This window comes from Cydia pomonella, chromosome 1 (genome assembly GCF_033807575.1).
Source record: "Cydia pomonella isolate Wapato2018A chromosome 1, ilCydPomo1, whole genome shotgun sequence".
Lineage (NCBI taxonomy): Eukaryota > Metazoa > Arthropoda > Insecta > Lepidoptera > Tortricidae > Cydia > Cydia pomonella.
The window spans coordinates 3,843,445-3,860,208 of NC_084703.1; the positions used below are offsets into that span (position 1 = coordinate 3,843,445).

Sequence of the window (16,764 nt, forward strand, 5' to 3'; positions counted from 1 at the left end):
AGTTCTTACAACGTTCGCGTTCTTATAAAAGTTCGAAAGAAAACCGAAATAAACCGGTATTTACCGGTATTTTAAAAACCGGTTCAGAGCCTTACGAACATAGCCCAATAATCTTACGTGCACTGAGTTCCATTGAAATGCTTCACATCACTGCAAGTGCATCTCAACGTAATGATGCATTCAGAATGCACTAGATTCCAGAAAATATGGAATGTCGTCGCTATACTTACCTACTCAAACTCGTATCTGATATGCGTATCTAGTATAGAGATACGAGGTTGAGTAAGTATACCGACAATATTCATTTTCAAACGCATTTCCTACGGTTTTAGAGTACCTACCTGGTTAGATTACTTCGGAAGCTCTATGCCTTAGAGCCGAAACAGACGGCCTGCAACCCGACTGCAACTTGAATGGAAACTGCAGGCTGACGATGCAGTTGGTGTGCATTCGGGATGCAGATTTAGTTAATGGACAACCTTTTCTCCCGGAATGGAATTTCATAGAAAAATTACCGTTATTTCGTTAAATGTTAGATTTTTTTTTGCCAAAAGTAAATTAAACTAGATTATTAATTAAGTACATATTTTACGACCGGTATGTATTTTTTAAGATTTCGAGCATTAGTGTGTAAGTGAATTGGACATTTTCATTGTTATAGTTTTTTTTTTGTTATTTTACTTTGTTACATTTTTTTTATATACTTCGTCGGTGGCAAACAAGCATACGGCCCGCCTGATGGTAAGCAGTCTCTGTAGCCTATGTACACCTGCAACTCCAGAGGAGTTACATGCACGTTGCCGACCCAAACCCCCCCTCCCCCTCGTTGAGCTCCGGCAACCTTACTCACCGACAGGAACACAACACTATGAGTAGGGTCTAGTGTTATTTGGCTGCGGTTTTCTGTAAGGTGGAGGTACTTCCCCAGTTGGGCTCTGCTCTAGATCTGGAATGACATCCGCTGTGCTGTGCCCTACCACACAAAGCGAGATGACATTCACAATGCCCATACCTCTCTTTTGGACGTAGTTTAAGGACGTACCCGGGTCCAAACGCAAGGATGCAAAGGCAAATTGCAAGGATGACTGTTATTGTCCTTCTTTTATGTAAGCATTTATATGTTTAGTTATATTTACGGCTGTTTTTATCCTAAATACCAACAAAAAAAATCTAAATGCTATTCTTCCCTCTTAAATCGGAATACTAAAGTTAAATTGTACTCCTCTTCTTCCTCGCGTTGTCCCGGCATATTGCCACGGCTCATGGGAGCCTGGGGTCCGCTTGACAACTAATCCCAAGATTTGGCGTAGGCACTAATTTTTACGAAAGCGACTGCCATCTGCCCTTCCAACCCAGAGGGTAAACTAGGCCTTGTTGGGATTAGTCCGGTTTCCTCACGATGTTTTCCTTCACCGAAAAGCGACTGGTAAATATCAAATGATATTTCGTACATAAGTTCCGAAAAACTCATTGGTACGAGCCGGGGTTTGAATCCGCGACCTCCGGATTGCAAGTCGCACGCTCTTACCGCTAGGCCACCAGCGCTAAATTAAATACTATACGTGGAAAAGGTAACCCTTTTAACGTTTGGCAAGTCCATAAAATGAGGGGTATTCCGTAACAAAGACCGAACTGAAATGCCTGTAATAGGCAGGTTGATCGACAGTACAGTCTGAATGGTGCGAGCATTTGATGCACTACATAAATGCACCGCAGTACATTCGAAGTAGAGAAATTTGAACAGGCAACGAAATTTAAATTAATACCACAAGTCGAACTAACAGTCTCCATACCAAATCTCATTTAAATATTTTTTTCAAACTTGTAATGAAATTTTGACATGACTTACTTCAAATTTTCATTGCAAAATTGAGAAAAGCATTATACAAATCTCGGTGAAAAACGGGGTTGTCGGCTGCGCCTTTCCCGGCCTCTATAGTATTGTACTATTGAATCGATTCAGCGGTTAATGATTCCCATACAAATTTCCACACTCTCCTGTTTACCCTCTTTAGGGTCATTTGGGCAAATTTTTATTTTGTTGTAAATTTTTCGCTTTTTTGAGATTTAGATAAAATTTGGTGGATAGATAGGGTTCCTTATTCTGTACAACATAAGGGCAATTTCACTGTATATATATAGGTATACTGCCAGAGTCAAAAAATAGGTGTGACATCGAGCGAAGCGAGGAGGAGCGTGTTAGGTTAACCGTGACTAAATAGCACGCGAAGCTGAGCAAGCGAAGCGAGTGTGCCGCGTTAGCGGCTAGGTAAGCTACAGAACCGATTTTTTAACGGTTTTTACGATAACATATGCACCTTTATCTTTGTACTTGCCGTTGTTATGATAATCACATATTACAGGTTTGTTAGACGAGCTCCCAGCTTCATCGTATGCAGTAATGCAGTCCAAGATCCGACTGACCCAGTGACTAGCCGGTCGCTTTTTATTGGTGCAAATTTTCGTTTCAAATTGTAGCATTAAAGGGGGTAAAAATTCACTAAAGACCAATTCAAACTTTAAATTTTAAAATGATATCATTTCGTTACCATTCACGCCTGCATTTTGCTCATACTTTTTCGCCAGCGTGAAGCATAGATATTTTCTACATTTTAATGTACGAATTGTCCTCTGCTTTAGTTCATTTTCTTCTTCTTCTTTATTTGCCATGCCCTGACGGACGTCGGCGACCACCTTTGCCATCTCTCTTCTGCTCTTGGCCATTCTTGCCAGTATGGCTGCGTTATTCACGTTCGTCCATTTCTTAATTTTGTCAATTGGTAGCTCCAGCTTCAATGTGAAACACAAATCTAAACTTTACTACTTTACGAATACTTGTATACTTACCCTTCTAACCGCCGTAGTATATAAGACATAAAAAATCCAGCTCGTTTCGCCAAAAACCTTATAAATAAGACAAAAACTTCGTGTAATTTCGTACTGGTGGTGGCACGAGCATGATGATTATAAATTCTAAGTGGTTAAAACGGACGAGTGTAACGTACATATTTTATTGGTTTTACATTTAAGAGCAACGAAATTGGTTCGCTTTTTTCTAAGATTACAATGAAGAATGACTCATTTTTAAGGCCGTAACTGTAACTAAATACAATGGAATCCGTTTATTATGATTCCGCTTATACTCGCCAACTTTACATACTGTGCGAAGTTTGGTTTTCATATACAATTATTGGTAACAAAGTCGCTAAGATGACTTCGCTATTTTTCGCAACTATGACCGGTTATGGCCGACTTTTCGTGGCCGTCACCACGTCTTTCCCAGCAAGGAGGTGTAAGTTATATTAGTTTTAATTCTTAGTGAAAAGTTGATAATTGTTACAAGTTTAATAAAACTCAACTCTCACAAGAAATGAATTTGGAAAACTTACAAAAAAAAGAATTTGTACTATGCTTTATAGCCTTTAGGTATATGACATCAGCTTAGTATGACGTGTTTGTCACTCCTCTTCGATTTCATTATAATCGGATTCTATTATAGTGATTTCTGTGTAATTATCGAGTTCCACACTCATCGAGTTAAATATCGCTAAATAAATAAAAATTAACAACTATAATCAAAGTAAGGCGGGCTCTCACACGGCCTGCCTATGCACGTGACAGCTAAAGTTGCCCGCTTGTGCGAATACCGGGCGCGCTATACCAGGCCTTTGTAGCTGGTACGTTGCATATTACTGAATAGCTTAGTTTTAAGCCTCATTTTTGAGGTGTTGTTACGGGAAAGTTGGAATAACTTGCGAAAATTTGTAATAGGTGTATTATCATGTAAAACCAGCTACTGACCACGATTTCGTGGAGTTAGTAATTTGGGTAGGGCTTATTTTTTATGCAATCTCAAAAATAATATAAAGTCTTCTACATACATACATACATATAATCACGCCTATTTCCCGAAGGGGTAGGCAGAGACCACGGATTTCCACTTGCTACTATCCTGACATACCTCTTTCGCTTCCTTCACTTTCATTACATTCCTCATACACGCTCGTCGGTTTAGGGTGCTCTTGACCTGGCCTTTCTTCAGGATTTCCCCGATTTGATCAGAGAAAGTCCGCCGAGGTCTACCCCTTCCAGCTCCCTCTTCTACTTCTCCCTTATACACTCTCTTTGTTAATCTTCTTTCACTCATTCTTTTCACGTGTCCAAACCATCTCAACATACCTTTCTCAATTTTTGTCACTACATCTTCGTTCAGTCCACACTTTTCCCTTATCACACTGTTCCTAATTCCATCTTGTAATTTTACACCACACACACTTCTCAACGCTCTCATTTCCACTGCATTCACTTGACTCTGATGTTTCTTCTGCCATACCCAACTTTCGCTACCATACATAAGTGTAGGCACCAACACCCCTCTATGCACAGCCAACCGTGCTTTTTGCGACACCTTCTGGCTGCTCATAAAAGCGTTGAGTGCCCCATTCACACGATTTCCAGCATTCACTCTCCTTTCAATGTCTTCATCATGTTGTTTCATAAAGTCTTCTTTCAGCAAAATATCCTATCTCCGATATTAAAGGTACTTTCCCTTCATGTCCCATAGTCTTGGGACGCCCTGTATACAGATTGTGTCCCATCAGAGGGTGCAGTACGGTCGCATTTTTATCACTTGTCACTATGTCACTTGCCACTATGTTAATATGTCACTTGTCACTATGTCACCTGTAACTGTTAATATGTCACTTGTGCGTCATCTCGTTACTTGGAAAGTATTGTAACCCCTAGCTCTGTTGTAAAATATGTGACATAATGTTAATAATCGTTTGTTATTATGGTCAGTTTATATTATGATGTATTATTATGATATATTATTTTGTTAGTGTGAATTTAATTTTTACTGTGAAATAATGATGATTGGTCGAAATTTCGTTTGGATTATTTGTTAATATAAAAATTAAGTTATTAATGTGACATCCATAATGATGTCAATTTAATGTAATTTCATAATGACATAATAATATAATATGTAATTAAATATTTGGCAGAATATAATATTAGAGTGTATAATCACACGAAAATACAATTACATACTAATAACAACACTTACAATCTCCTGGTGACAGCATGTGGAGTTTTACGTGGCGAGACAGACTGTCCTGAGCTGGTAGGACGAACTGTTAGACTCGCTATTCCATTTGTGCCCAAAAATCTCCTGCGACCGCGAAGTCACAAGCTTTTGGCCGTCCCAATTACACGCACTGTAGCACATAAAAACTCGCCTGCTGTGCGGGCTCTAAGGCTGCTGAACTCCTTTCTGTCATGGGCACCAGATTGTGATATGTTTGCAAGTCGATGGACGGCTGTGTATCAGATGTGTCTGCGGTATTGCGAGGTGATGGACGAAAGTTGATTGTGATCTGTTTTTCCTAGTATGTAATCCTATCATATAATCTGAATTGTACAGTGCTTTGGTCTCGACTGTAATGCTGTATATATATATTAAATATTAAATTAAATTAAAGACTATTAGCACGTAAGGTGTATGTAAGTGCTGGTATGTATGTATAACAACAATAAACAATTATTTATTTTATTATTAAACTTGTCACTACGAGTATGTCATGTTCTAACGAGTATGTAAGTACGAAAGTGACAAGCATCTTTTTACAATCTTTTATTTAACTTGCCCTGTTAGTATGCACTAGTATGTATGATTGTATGTTTGTGTGGCTCAAATCGTGGAAGCTAAATTTGCCCCACTTCTCGGTTTCCGATGGAGCTGAAGTTCTGCATACATTATAAGCCGGATGACAATGCAATATTATGGTACCATCGAGCTGATCTGATGGTGGAGAGAGGAGGTGGCCATGGGAACTGTGATAAATCAATGCAACCTAATTGTGTTTGTTTTTAGAATTGTCTCGATGAGTATTAATTAGTTGCCTGCGGAAAGAAAAGTACAGTCAGCGATAAAAACGCTTGCACCAAAAGTATATATTTTCCAAAAACTTATCCATTCCCCATACAAACTTTGACCCCTCTTTTCACCTCCTAGAAGGATGACTAATTGGTCTGTCATGCATACACATTATTTTTCCACAGCGCTGCGATGGTTTGACGAGATCAGTGTTGTCACATCAAAATTCGTCAAAATTGTATGTGACAACACTGTATGACATATTGAGAAAAATTATAGAAGGTAAAATAGAAGGTAAAAGAGGTAAAGGAAGACCTAGAACAACATGGAGTAAAAATATTAGGGATTGGACCGGTACCAAGAACGCCGCCACTCTTTCTAGAACGGTAAAGATTAGAGAAAATTTTCGCATGATGATCGCCGACATCCAATAGGATATGGCACCATAAGAACAAGAAGTATAACTAATTGGCTAGCACGTTATTATATCGTGGTTAACAAAGCTATATTATAGCTTCAATTCAAAATATACCTATCTAAGATACATAGTTAGCTATCCATATAAGCGCCTTGCTGGCGGGGGCTAGCATAAGACGCGGTCGCTTCCGGGCTCCTCGCAGTGAAAGCCAGCCGGGCGCGTGCGCAAGGTAATTGCAAACTTACTTTAAGGTGAACTAAGTACGTGGTTTTCTCTCTCTCTCATTGAGTGTATGTGGGAGCGAGATGGTAGTGAGTGACCGGGTGCGTGGATATCATGTTTTTTTAAATATGAGTTATTGTGTTTTGAAACAGACATTGCTCATTTTTAGAAATAATTTTCAATGTTTAGCAAAAAAAAAATACAATTACAATCATTCAAATTATACAAATAAACTCCAATTAAGTAAACTTAAACTACTATAAAACTAAAAATCTACATCATAAATGGGCCCCCGTGGCATGATGCCGAGGATGTTGGCAGCATTTCCTCGCTGCATTGCTATGCTCAAACGTTGGGCGAGGAAGCTGCCAGCTCTCTTATCCTCGGTTCCGTTTAGCTTTTGTGCAAATATTATAATTTTTTGAAGTGTGTTTCAAACGTGTGTTCGTTATTTTTTATCGGGCGTCAAGATTGCTAATTAAATTAATAATAAAGACCTAAAAAAGTCAAACGAGGGGGCAGAGCTTTGGTCAATGTAAAATGAATTGTGTAAAAATATTGTTTCTAATGTCAATATCCAGGAAGAAGACGGGAAATCTTTAAATTCTTTAACAGAAAATTCAATTTTCATGACCATCTGTTTCGGAATTCTGCCAATTAGCTTAACAGGGCTGATTAATCTACTGTATTATTGACGAATTTGCCTGCCAAATCGGATGGAAACGTCTTTCCGTATTATATCTCGTTTACGGCCCGATTCGAAGAATGATTAAGACACGTTTAAGATCTTAACCTTAATTCTCAGATAACTAAACGACATGTCAAAATTGACGTTTATTTCGATTCCGCTGTGATCCCAGTAAGATCTATCTACGATATTTCTAACATCAAAGTCTCATTGGTTACCCGAATCGAGCTGCTTCTGTCAACTATACGACATACAAACGATATCTAAATGAGAACTTATCTAAACCAGAACTTATCGTATCTCATTCTTCGAATCGGGCCGTTAGTGAGGTTGTTAGCTTTGTAGCTGGCCCCCAACGGCTTATCCTATATGTCTATTGTTAACTAAAACCGCGCGTGCCACTACCTAGATAGATATATCAAATAAATAGAATAATAGGGTTGTTTCCATCTACAAATCTTAGGGCAGAATTGTATCCCAATAAATTCTTTTGGATTATAAGAACATGTTAAACTACTTTTAGGGGACCTGTAATGACCATATTTTTGTAAATATTGAATTTAAAATATCTTTTGGCACACGTCACGTGACCAAACTCGAAACGTGATTGAAGATTCTGATGACGTCACAACTCTCGGATTGACACTGTTGACAGTTAGGCGATAAACAACAAATGACAAATGTCAGTTGACAGTTCGTATCTTCTACGTGTGTATGAAGTTATGTGTCAAACCGTAAACTGTGACGTCACACAATTTTCAAAGAGCGTTTTGGGCGCGAAAGCATCTGTCAAAATATATTATGTTAATTTAACATATTTAAAGCCGTTATTAGTATAAAAGTTGAATTTTAGGGCAACTTTTAGTTAGTATAGAATGTAATACAAGCGTTTCAAAAAATTGGAAACAACCCTATTACTTAAATACCAAGAAATAATAACTCTTCAGGAATAAATATCTGCGATGAACACACAAATAAATACCCCTGCGCCTAACAAATCAACCTAGTGATTCCTTTGGATACGGTTTTTTCCTATATAACGGCTAAAATTAGTTGTTTTTTTATTGGATGTAAAAAATATATTTTGAAAATTATCAATTTTTACTATTTTTTTTTGATATGCTTTGCGATTTATACAGACTTTTCCGCTAGCGAATGATGAAGTTTAATTGTAAAATACTGTTTTTTTAATTCTGTTAATTCTAAAGGTGCCTGAGCGTAAATTAAGTTAATTTCTCAAAAACACCGTCCAACCGAAGTATTCACTAAATCTACACAGTGAAGTGATTCTCGTTCGTGTCCAGCATACAGTATTAGGGCTATAACCGCGAAATTCGTCAACTGCGGGCACTTTTCTCTCTGTCACTCTAATTACGTCCTAGTGAGAGTAAAAGAGAAAGATCTCCGCAATTTGCGAATTACGGTTTTTGCGGTAGGCCCCCAGGGCGTCCTATAGCCGGCGTGGGTGCAAGGAGCGGGCGCACATATGCGGGTGACATTGTAGGTAATGAATCGGCGGCGCACGTGCAACCGCGCCATCTAGCGGATTCCTTCAGTAATGATTACACAGTTTATGAAAATTTAATATTGCACAGTGTAACCTCTACACCGTAAAAAAGCGCTGGAGGTAAGAGCGTGCGACTTGCAATCCGGAGGTCGCGGGTTCAATCCCCGGCTCGTACCAATGAGTTTTTTGGCACTTATGTACGAAATATCATTTGATATTTACCAGTCGCTTTTCGGTGAAGGAAAACATCGTGAGGAAACCGGACTAATCCCAATAAGGCAAGTTTACCTTTTGGGTTGGGAGGTCAGATGGCAGTCGCTTTCGTAAAAGCTAGTGCGTACGCCAATTCTTGGGATTAGTTGCTAAGCGGACCCCAAGTTCCCATGAGCCGTGGCTAAATGCTGGGACAACGCGAGGAAGACGATGATGAAGAGTTGGGAGCATTTAAAAAATTATATGGAATTAGTTTTTCGGGCCTTATGCTATGATAGTTATATTGTACATCAAATTTAGTAAAAATATTTTCCATAATGGCAATATCCAGAAAGGAAAATGGGGACTAAGTTTGTATGGAGAAGCGGACGTTCCTTTCCTCTTAACGCATTTGATGCCAGCTCGAGCTACGCTCTACGAGCGTAGCCGATAACACAGGAAATACCGTATGTAGCGAAAATCGCCTACGAACAGAGAACGTTAGTTGGTTAAACCAAACATTTTATCCCAGGGGGCCTACGGCGAAAACCGAAATTCGCAAATTGCGGGGATCTTTCTCTTTGATTCTCACTAAGACGTAATAAGAGTGACAGAGAAAAATGCCCGCAATTAGGTATACCCAGTTGCGGGCATTTTTAGGTACTTGACACATGTTGAATATCATGACATTCATGACGATATATAGCTAAATGGACAGAAAATGAGCCATCCATTATAAAAAAGTGGAATTTAAAAAGACATATTTATATTATAAAAAATTACAAGGCTCGAAAGTCTCGGAATTTTTTTTTTACTTTCAAGAAGAAAAAAGAAAATGGAACCATTCGATTCCTTAAATTTTATTAAAAAAAATTGTATGGCAACTATATACATAAACGCAATATTTCAGGATCAAAATAGCAATTTTCTTGATCTTCCATACATTTAGGACAGACTAATGTAATGTGACGACACATTACAATATCATTTTGTTAGAGGCGTTTCAATCGTCGAGTGCGAGCGTCAAACTTTAACTCTCATTTCTGACCTTTGTGTAGACATTGTATAGACATTTGATCCTCAGGAAAATCAAGATCGGTTGACATTATTCACAAAAAACTGTCAAGTAGCCAATAGGGTTGTTTCCATCTAGAAATCTTAGGGCAGAATTGTATCCCAATAAATTCTTTTGGATTATAAGAACATGTTAAACTACTTTTAGGGTACCTGTAATGACCATATTTTTGTAAATATTGAATTTAAAATATGTTTTGGCACATGTCACGTGACCAAACTCGAAACGTTATTGAAGATTCTGATGACATCACAACTCTCGGATTGACACTGTTGACAGTTAGGCGATAAACAAAAAATTACAAATGTCAGTTGACAGAACGTATCTTCTACGTGTGTATGTAGTTATGTGTCAAACCGTAAACTGTGACGTTACACAATTTTCAAAGAGCGTTTTGGGCGCGAAAGCATCTGTCAAAATATATTTTGTTAATTTAACATATTTAAAGCCGTTTTTAGTATAAAAGTTGAATTTTAGGGCAACTTTTAGTGAATATAGAACGTAATATAAGCGTTTCAAAAAATTGGAAACAACCCTATTGACGAACTTTGATTTTCGCGGTTATAGCCCAGGTCCAAGCCGTCAAGTGTATAAGCGTGTATTGGGGCGCGACGGGTAACGTAACCCATCGCATAACATCCGCATGACGTGTATACACGCCCCAGCGGGCGCCTGGCATGAGCACTGGCCGCTTTAAATACTAATATTGAAGGACCGTGAAATTTGTATGAAATAAATTGATAAACAAGGCGATTGGTGAGTAAGGTTGCCAGAGCTCAATGAGGGTGCGGAGTGTTAGGGTCGGCAGAGCGCATGTAACTCCCCCGGAGTTGCAGGCGTACATGGGATGCGGAGACTGCATACGGGCGGGCCGTATGCTTGTTTGCCACCGACGTAGTGTACAAAAAAATTGTGATAATTCGGTATTTTATTTCTGCATGTTTGTTGCCAAACATTCACAGTTAGTTTTCATTTCTATGAAATATACGACAATGAGTGACGTATGTACATGATAAATTAAACAGTCAACAACAGTTAAGAATATTGAGTAATAACAATATATAAATTCGTAAAAGACAAGTGCTTTAGGTATTGACAGCCTCTTAACGAGATTCTCATCATGGGGGATGATAACGTCGGTGAGCATGGCCTGGCGCTGCGATCGATCTATCAGTACCATGTCACCATCTATATATCATTATTATATCACCACAGAGCTTTTTTGATTCTTGCGTAACAAGTTTAACCGAGACAACGACTGTGTACTTATTTCTAAGGTATAAAATAAAAATGTGGCATTATCTATGAAAAGGGACCTTATTGTCGATGGCGCTTACGCTGCAATGCGTCGCGCAGCGTTGTATTTATATCGGAGCATCGTTTATTACGGCGGAAGCGCCATCGACAATAAGGTCCCTTTTCATAGGTAACGTCATAAATAAGGGTGTATTCGATGCACTTTAAAATAATGATGTGCCAACGTTCTTGCGTGGAAGACTTTGCCAAGAATATTATCGGATAAATATCTAATTTGTCTGTAGGAGATATTTTTATCGAAGTCCTTACGCAATATATCTATTTTTATTTATTAATTAGTTCTAACCTACGTTACAACTTAAACCTTGACTAATTTAAGATGCCATTGCTGCTCCCACGCAGGCAGGCACCCTGAGGGAGGGCCTTCCGCGAATACTGAAGTTTGAATATTGCGTAGAACAAAGTGGGGTAGTGTCATTATACACGTCATATTTTCATAGAAATTTGTCATCACTGATGACATTTCCCTACATTTTAATTGAAAATACCATGCAAAGTTAACTTGGTCCGACACTGTGATTTGCGAAGTATAGTTTCATATTTTTTTCATTGATTCAAATAATTTTCTTCATTTGTTACAGATGTGGTTAACCGTGCTAATCATTGTATTAGCATTATGCCTGTTCCTGTACCTGGATACGGTTAAACCAAAAAACTTCCCACCAGGCCCAAAATGGATCCCGATCTTCGGCAGCGCCCTAGAAATATACCGAATGCGACAAAAAACAGGATATCTTTACAAAGTCTTCAAGCAGATATCCGAGATGTACTGCAAAGACAGTCCACTACTAGGACTTAAAATAGGCGTGGATAGAATTATAATGGTCAATGGATTAGAAGCTCACAAAGAAATGATGTTTAACGAAGATTGCGACGGAAGACCTAACACCATCTTCTACACTACAAGAACTTGGGGCTTGAGAAGAGGCGTTCTTCTATCTGACGGCGAACTCTGGAAGGAACAGAGGAGATTCCTCTTGAAACATTTGAAAGAGTACGGCTTTGGACGGAAAGGAATGGCTGACATAGCCAGCTTTGAAGCTGCGCATATGGTGAAGGATGTTCGAGCGCTAATTAAAAGTAATAAAGACGGAGGGGTTGTACACATGCATAACTTCTTTAACGTGTATATTTTGAATACTCTCTGGTCTATGCTTGCTGGATTGAGATACGAACCAACAGATCCACAGATGATAGTTCTACAGAAGCTGTTATCTGATCTATTTAGCACCATTGATATGGTAGGGACAGTTTTCAGTCATTTCCCTATTCTTAGCGTATTCGCTCCTTCAATGTCTGGTTATAAAAGCTTTGTTAAGACTCATGAGCGGATTTGGAAGTTTTTGAGAGAGGAACTGGAAAGGCATAAGCAGTATTTTGATCCTGAGAAGCCGGATAAAGATTTTATGGATGTTTATATCAGAGTGCTGAGGTCTAAGGAGGTTCCGAACACGTATTCCGAAGGTAAGTAGACAACAAATAGAGAATAGACCAACTAGCATATAAATACATACATAACATATACAATCCCAAACACACATGCACATGCACACACGCACACGCACACACACACACACACACAGTTTAGGAAATTTGTATCACATTAGATTAAAATTTACTCAAAGTTAAATGTATTAGTAAAATTAAATGTATTGATATTATAAATATCAAGATTTTTATATTTGTTCTTTTTACTCAGCAAAACTGCTGGTTGTTTATATTATTTGTTAATTCAGTTCTACATGTGTTGTTATGGAAGAGCGGGGTCTTCTGTCACAGGTATTTTATACTTACTAGAAGACTCCAACCTTTACAATTGAACCCTGTATTATTAACAAATAAAACATTTTCATTTTTTCATTCCGAAGGTAAGTAAATTTAAAACATGTATAAGTTAATAGCACTCGAAAAAATTAGTACATAATTTGATGTATAGCACCTTTGATATTTTGACTCCTAAATAATTATAAGATTTAGGAGTTTTTAAAAATTTGTATTTAATTTGTTTATTGCTCCTATTAACCAAAAAATTAAAAGAGTATATACAGGGTGATTCAGGAGACGTGAGCAGGATCAAGCTGGAGCATTCAGTAAGTTATAAGCAACTGTTTCGTACCAGTATTTGTGAGATTAACGTTCTTTTATTTTTTTACTGTTAAAAAAAAATGTTATAATTTATTTACGCCATGTATGGTCACCCTATTTGTTTTATCCATAACAAGTGACAAATTGAATGTCATCGGAGACTGGTTACTTTTGAAAAATCGTATCTCACTCAAGTGTGACGTTTTGTTTTCTTCATAATCAAACTGCTGTCATAACGGTTAAAGAGGTTTTATCTTTCTTAATTAAGTGTTGTAGGATGTCCATGATTGTAGATTATCAAATTTGTCCTTCCCAAAAAGTTAAATAACAGAAATAAAGCGAGATTGTTTTACTTAAATATGATGATGAACGGTTCATTAACATTTACTGATTGTGTAGGCTTAGTCCTGCTCACGTCTCATGAATCACCCTGTATATAGTCCTCCTCGTCGTATCCGACGACGGCGACTCCTTCAACTGTTTTTATTCGGAAACATGGAACGCTCTAATATGGCTTGCAAAGCCAAATTTGGTTTTGAAAATGCGATCGCATGGTGCGCAATGAAACTGGCCAGCTGGGTTGTAGGTATAGGTATACGAGGGCCTCGGTCGCGTCTTACGGAGATGGCGCTTGGCATCCAGGTCTTCCAAAGAACATAGCTATGGTGTCAAAATGTTTTTCATAAAGTTAATATCCAGGGAGAAAAATTGGGACTACGTTCACGTCAAGTAAGATCTTTTAATATTTACGTTCCCAGGACAGCTGGTGGCTATTTGCATGGACATGTTCATGGCCGGCACAGAGACGACCAGTAAGAGCATGAGCTTCGGCTTCAGCTACATGGTGCGTGATGTGGAGGTGCAGAGGAGGGCCCAGGAGGAGATTGACCGCGTGGTCGGCACCAGCCGACCGCCGCACCTGGACGACAGACCTAAGTAAGCGTGCCATGCCAATTGTTAATTTACTTAAAGAGGGAAGGATAGCTTTCTTATTGAACGTACGTACATTTTTGATGAAATTTCTATTACGGGTGAAAACGGTTTCCACAAGTAAATCTTAACAAATTACTTTCATTTTGATGTCAGTTACATAGTTTTTATAAAACAAACGTATAGAATGATAGAATGTATTAAAACTTGATCGAATTAAGCCGTTTGTGTAATAAAAACGAAGTATTTTTTTAAATTGAAATAGTGAAAATTATTTTCCAAAGATTTAGTGTAGCGTCGTGGCATCTATGTTGCTGACGTGAATAAAAACGCACATTAGACTTCGATGAGTCCCGTGTACTGATTTGTTTGCGAAAAATACAATAGATGGCGTTGTTATTAAATATAGATTTAATCTACGAGTAAATGATGACTGCTAACAAGGGCGGATAGGGAGCGTGCATGAACTGTAGATGGCAGCAAAGAAGCCTCCTATTCATTGGCATGAAGCATTATGTCAAATATCCATTACTAGATTTAAGCCACTAGATGGCACACCTCTATATGCAAAATAGAGCCAGAGTGAAGTGTAGGGAGCAGTGCCTGATTAGAAGCATGAATTGTTTTCGCTTTCGATTTAGGTCACGAGATGGCAGACCCCCCAACACGCACGGTCTATCCAGCTTTCTGGACACATGGTCAAATTCTAGTTATTATTTTGCAAACAAAACATTAAACTTATTTAATGTAGACCCAGATCAGGGCCAAGGGGGGAGAATTACTTGATTTTTCATTTGATTATAAAGAGCACGCCATTTTGCTCGGTCCTGCCCGGATTCACGCCAGCATTCACATTCTACCTTCACTCCTTTGTCTTAATTAGCATATTTGTTACAGCATGCCGTATTGCGAAGCGATAGTTTACGAGAGCGTACGCCATTTCATGGGCCGCACGTTCAGCGTGCCTCACCGTACGCTGCGGGACACCGTGCTTGCTGGCTACAACATACCTGGGGTAAGTTGTTATTTCGTCAGTATCCCCTGCGGCGCCTTTTTATGATGTTTAACTTTAACACATAAGGTATAAGTACTATAGTGCTCGACGCTGCACTAGTCACCGACACGGGCACTTTACTTCATGGAAATATAGGTTAAATTTGAACAACGTAGATTTTTCTATATTCGAACTTAATCCTTGTCACTTTGACATAAAGTGCCCATGTCGAGTACTAGTGCAGCGTCGAGCACTACTACTTCTACCTTATCATTGAAAGAATAAAGATCAAAGTCAAAGAGCGTTCTAAAAGTTTTAATCATGTGTCGAAAGATGGCAGAAAATTTACTGTGGTTACAAAGTTTTCTTTGAAAATCCACCTCTATTTCAAATTCTATTTGCACCGTGTAACGTGTTAAAAATTTTGAAGACAGACTAGGCAGATGCCAATACCTATGCTCGTAAATAATCATACCCCGGGGTTTTGGTTGTGAGAATGATAAAATTTCTATTTGTTTTCCAGGACACAATGGTAGTCGGCAACTTCACCAACATCCTAATGGACGAATCTCTTTTCCCCGACCCCCACTCCTTCAATCCTGACCGTTTCATCTCCAACGGGAAAATCAACGTTCCCGAACAGTATTTCCCGTTCGGCTTGTCGAAACACCGTTGCATGGGAGAGGTGCTGGCCAAGTGCGAGATCTTCGTGCTGACGGCGACGCTGTTGCAGAACTACACGTTTTATCCGATAGAGGGCGAGATGCCGTCGTTGGAGCATATAGATGGCGCCACTCCTGCCGCGGCTCCGTTTAATGCGAGAGCGGTTCCTAGGTCACACGTGGTAGAGAAGTGGAGTAAAGAAGCATAATTAGATCTTATACTAGTTATTCAAAGTTTCCGCATGAAAAAATCCTCAGATGTTTGTAAAAGCTTTTGTTGTTTCTTTTATTCATAGTGAAACTTTTCGAGGCCTCGTGACCTCACTATAGAAACTTTGTACTTAACTACTAGTGGGGTCGATATCCACAGAATAAAAATACGGTTATACTTAAAGGGTACTCAGGACTCTCGGGAGAAACCTAAAGAACCATGCATTCCTGAGGGTCAAAGAATCAAAAATAATTGATTATAATTAGTTCTAATGAATATTTAGATAATAATATGGACGAATACTGTTAATGTTATTTTAGATTATTAACTATATATACAGGTAAAACAATAAGTAAAAAGAGAGAATATTTTAACCCATTCAACGCTATTCACGACACGTTGTCGTTTTGCCTCTACGAAACATTTCCGCTACATACCGTGAAATTCATTTATCGGTTACGATGTAGCGCTACGACCGTAGCTCAGCGGTGAATGTGTTAGGGATCTGAAGAATTAGCTATTAAAATAAATTCTTTTAACAAACTTGGGCTTTCTTTCTATTTCCTGTAAATGACTACGAATTAA

At 38.6% G+C, this 16,764-nt stretch overlaps 1 protein-coding gene across 2 annotated transcripts; it reads left to right on the forward strand.

The window, feature by feature from the left end:
* Positions 1-6,276: 6,276 nt before the first annotated feature.
* LOC133526585 (probable cytochrome P450 303a1) lies at positions 6,277-16,722 on the forward strand. Of its 2 annotated transcripts, none has more exons than XM_061863283.1 (5): positions 6,277-6,586; positions 11,879-12,761; positions 14,141-14,318; positions 15,210-15,327; positions 15,830-16,722. In XM_061863283.1, exons 2-5 carry the CDS (start codon positions 11,879-11,881, stop codon positions 16,175-16,177), a joined length of 1,527 nt encoding a protein of 508 aa, XP_061719267.1. In that variant the 5' UTR covers positions 6,277-6,586; the 3' UTR covers positions 16,178-16,722. The 2 variants fall into 2 exon arrangements, with proteins under 2 accessions (XP_061719267.1, XP_061719258.1); XM_061863274.1 differs by having other exon boundaries at positions 6,293-6,525.
* Positions 16,723-16,764: the final 42 nt, after the last annotated feature.

Bases quoted from the DNA above. Each gene is read 5' to 3' on its own strand.
- LOC133526585 (XM_061863283.1), top strand. From the start codon at position 11,879: ATGTGGTTAACCGTGCTAATCATTGTATTAGCATTATGCCTGTTCCTG. The intron at 14,319-15,209 runs GTAAGCGTGCCA...TATTTGTTACAG, and splicing joins CACCTGGACGACAGACCTAA to CATGCCGTATTGCGAAGCGA. The intron at 15,328-15,829 runs GTAAGTTGTTAT...TTTGTTTTCCAG, and splicing joins CTGGCTACAACATACCTGGG to GACACAATGGTAGTCGGCAA.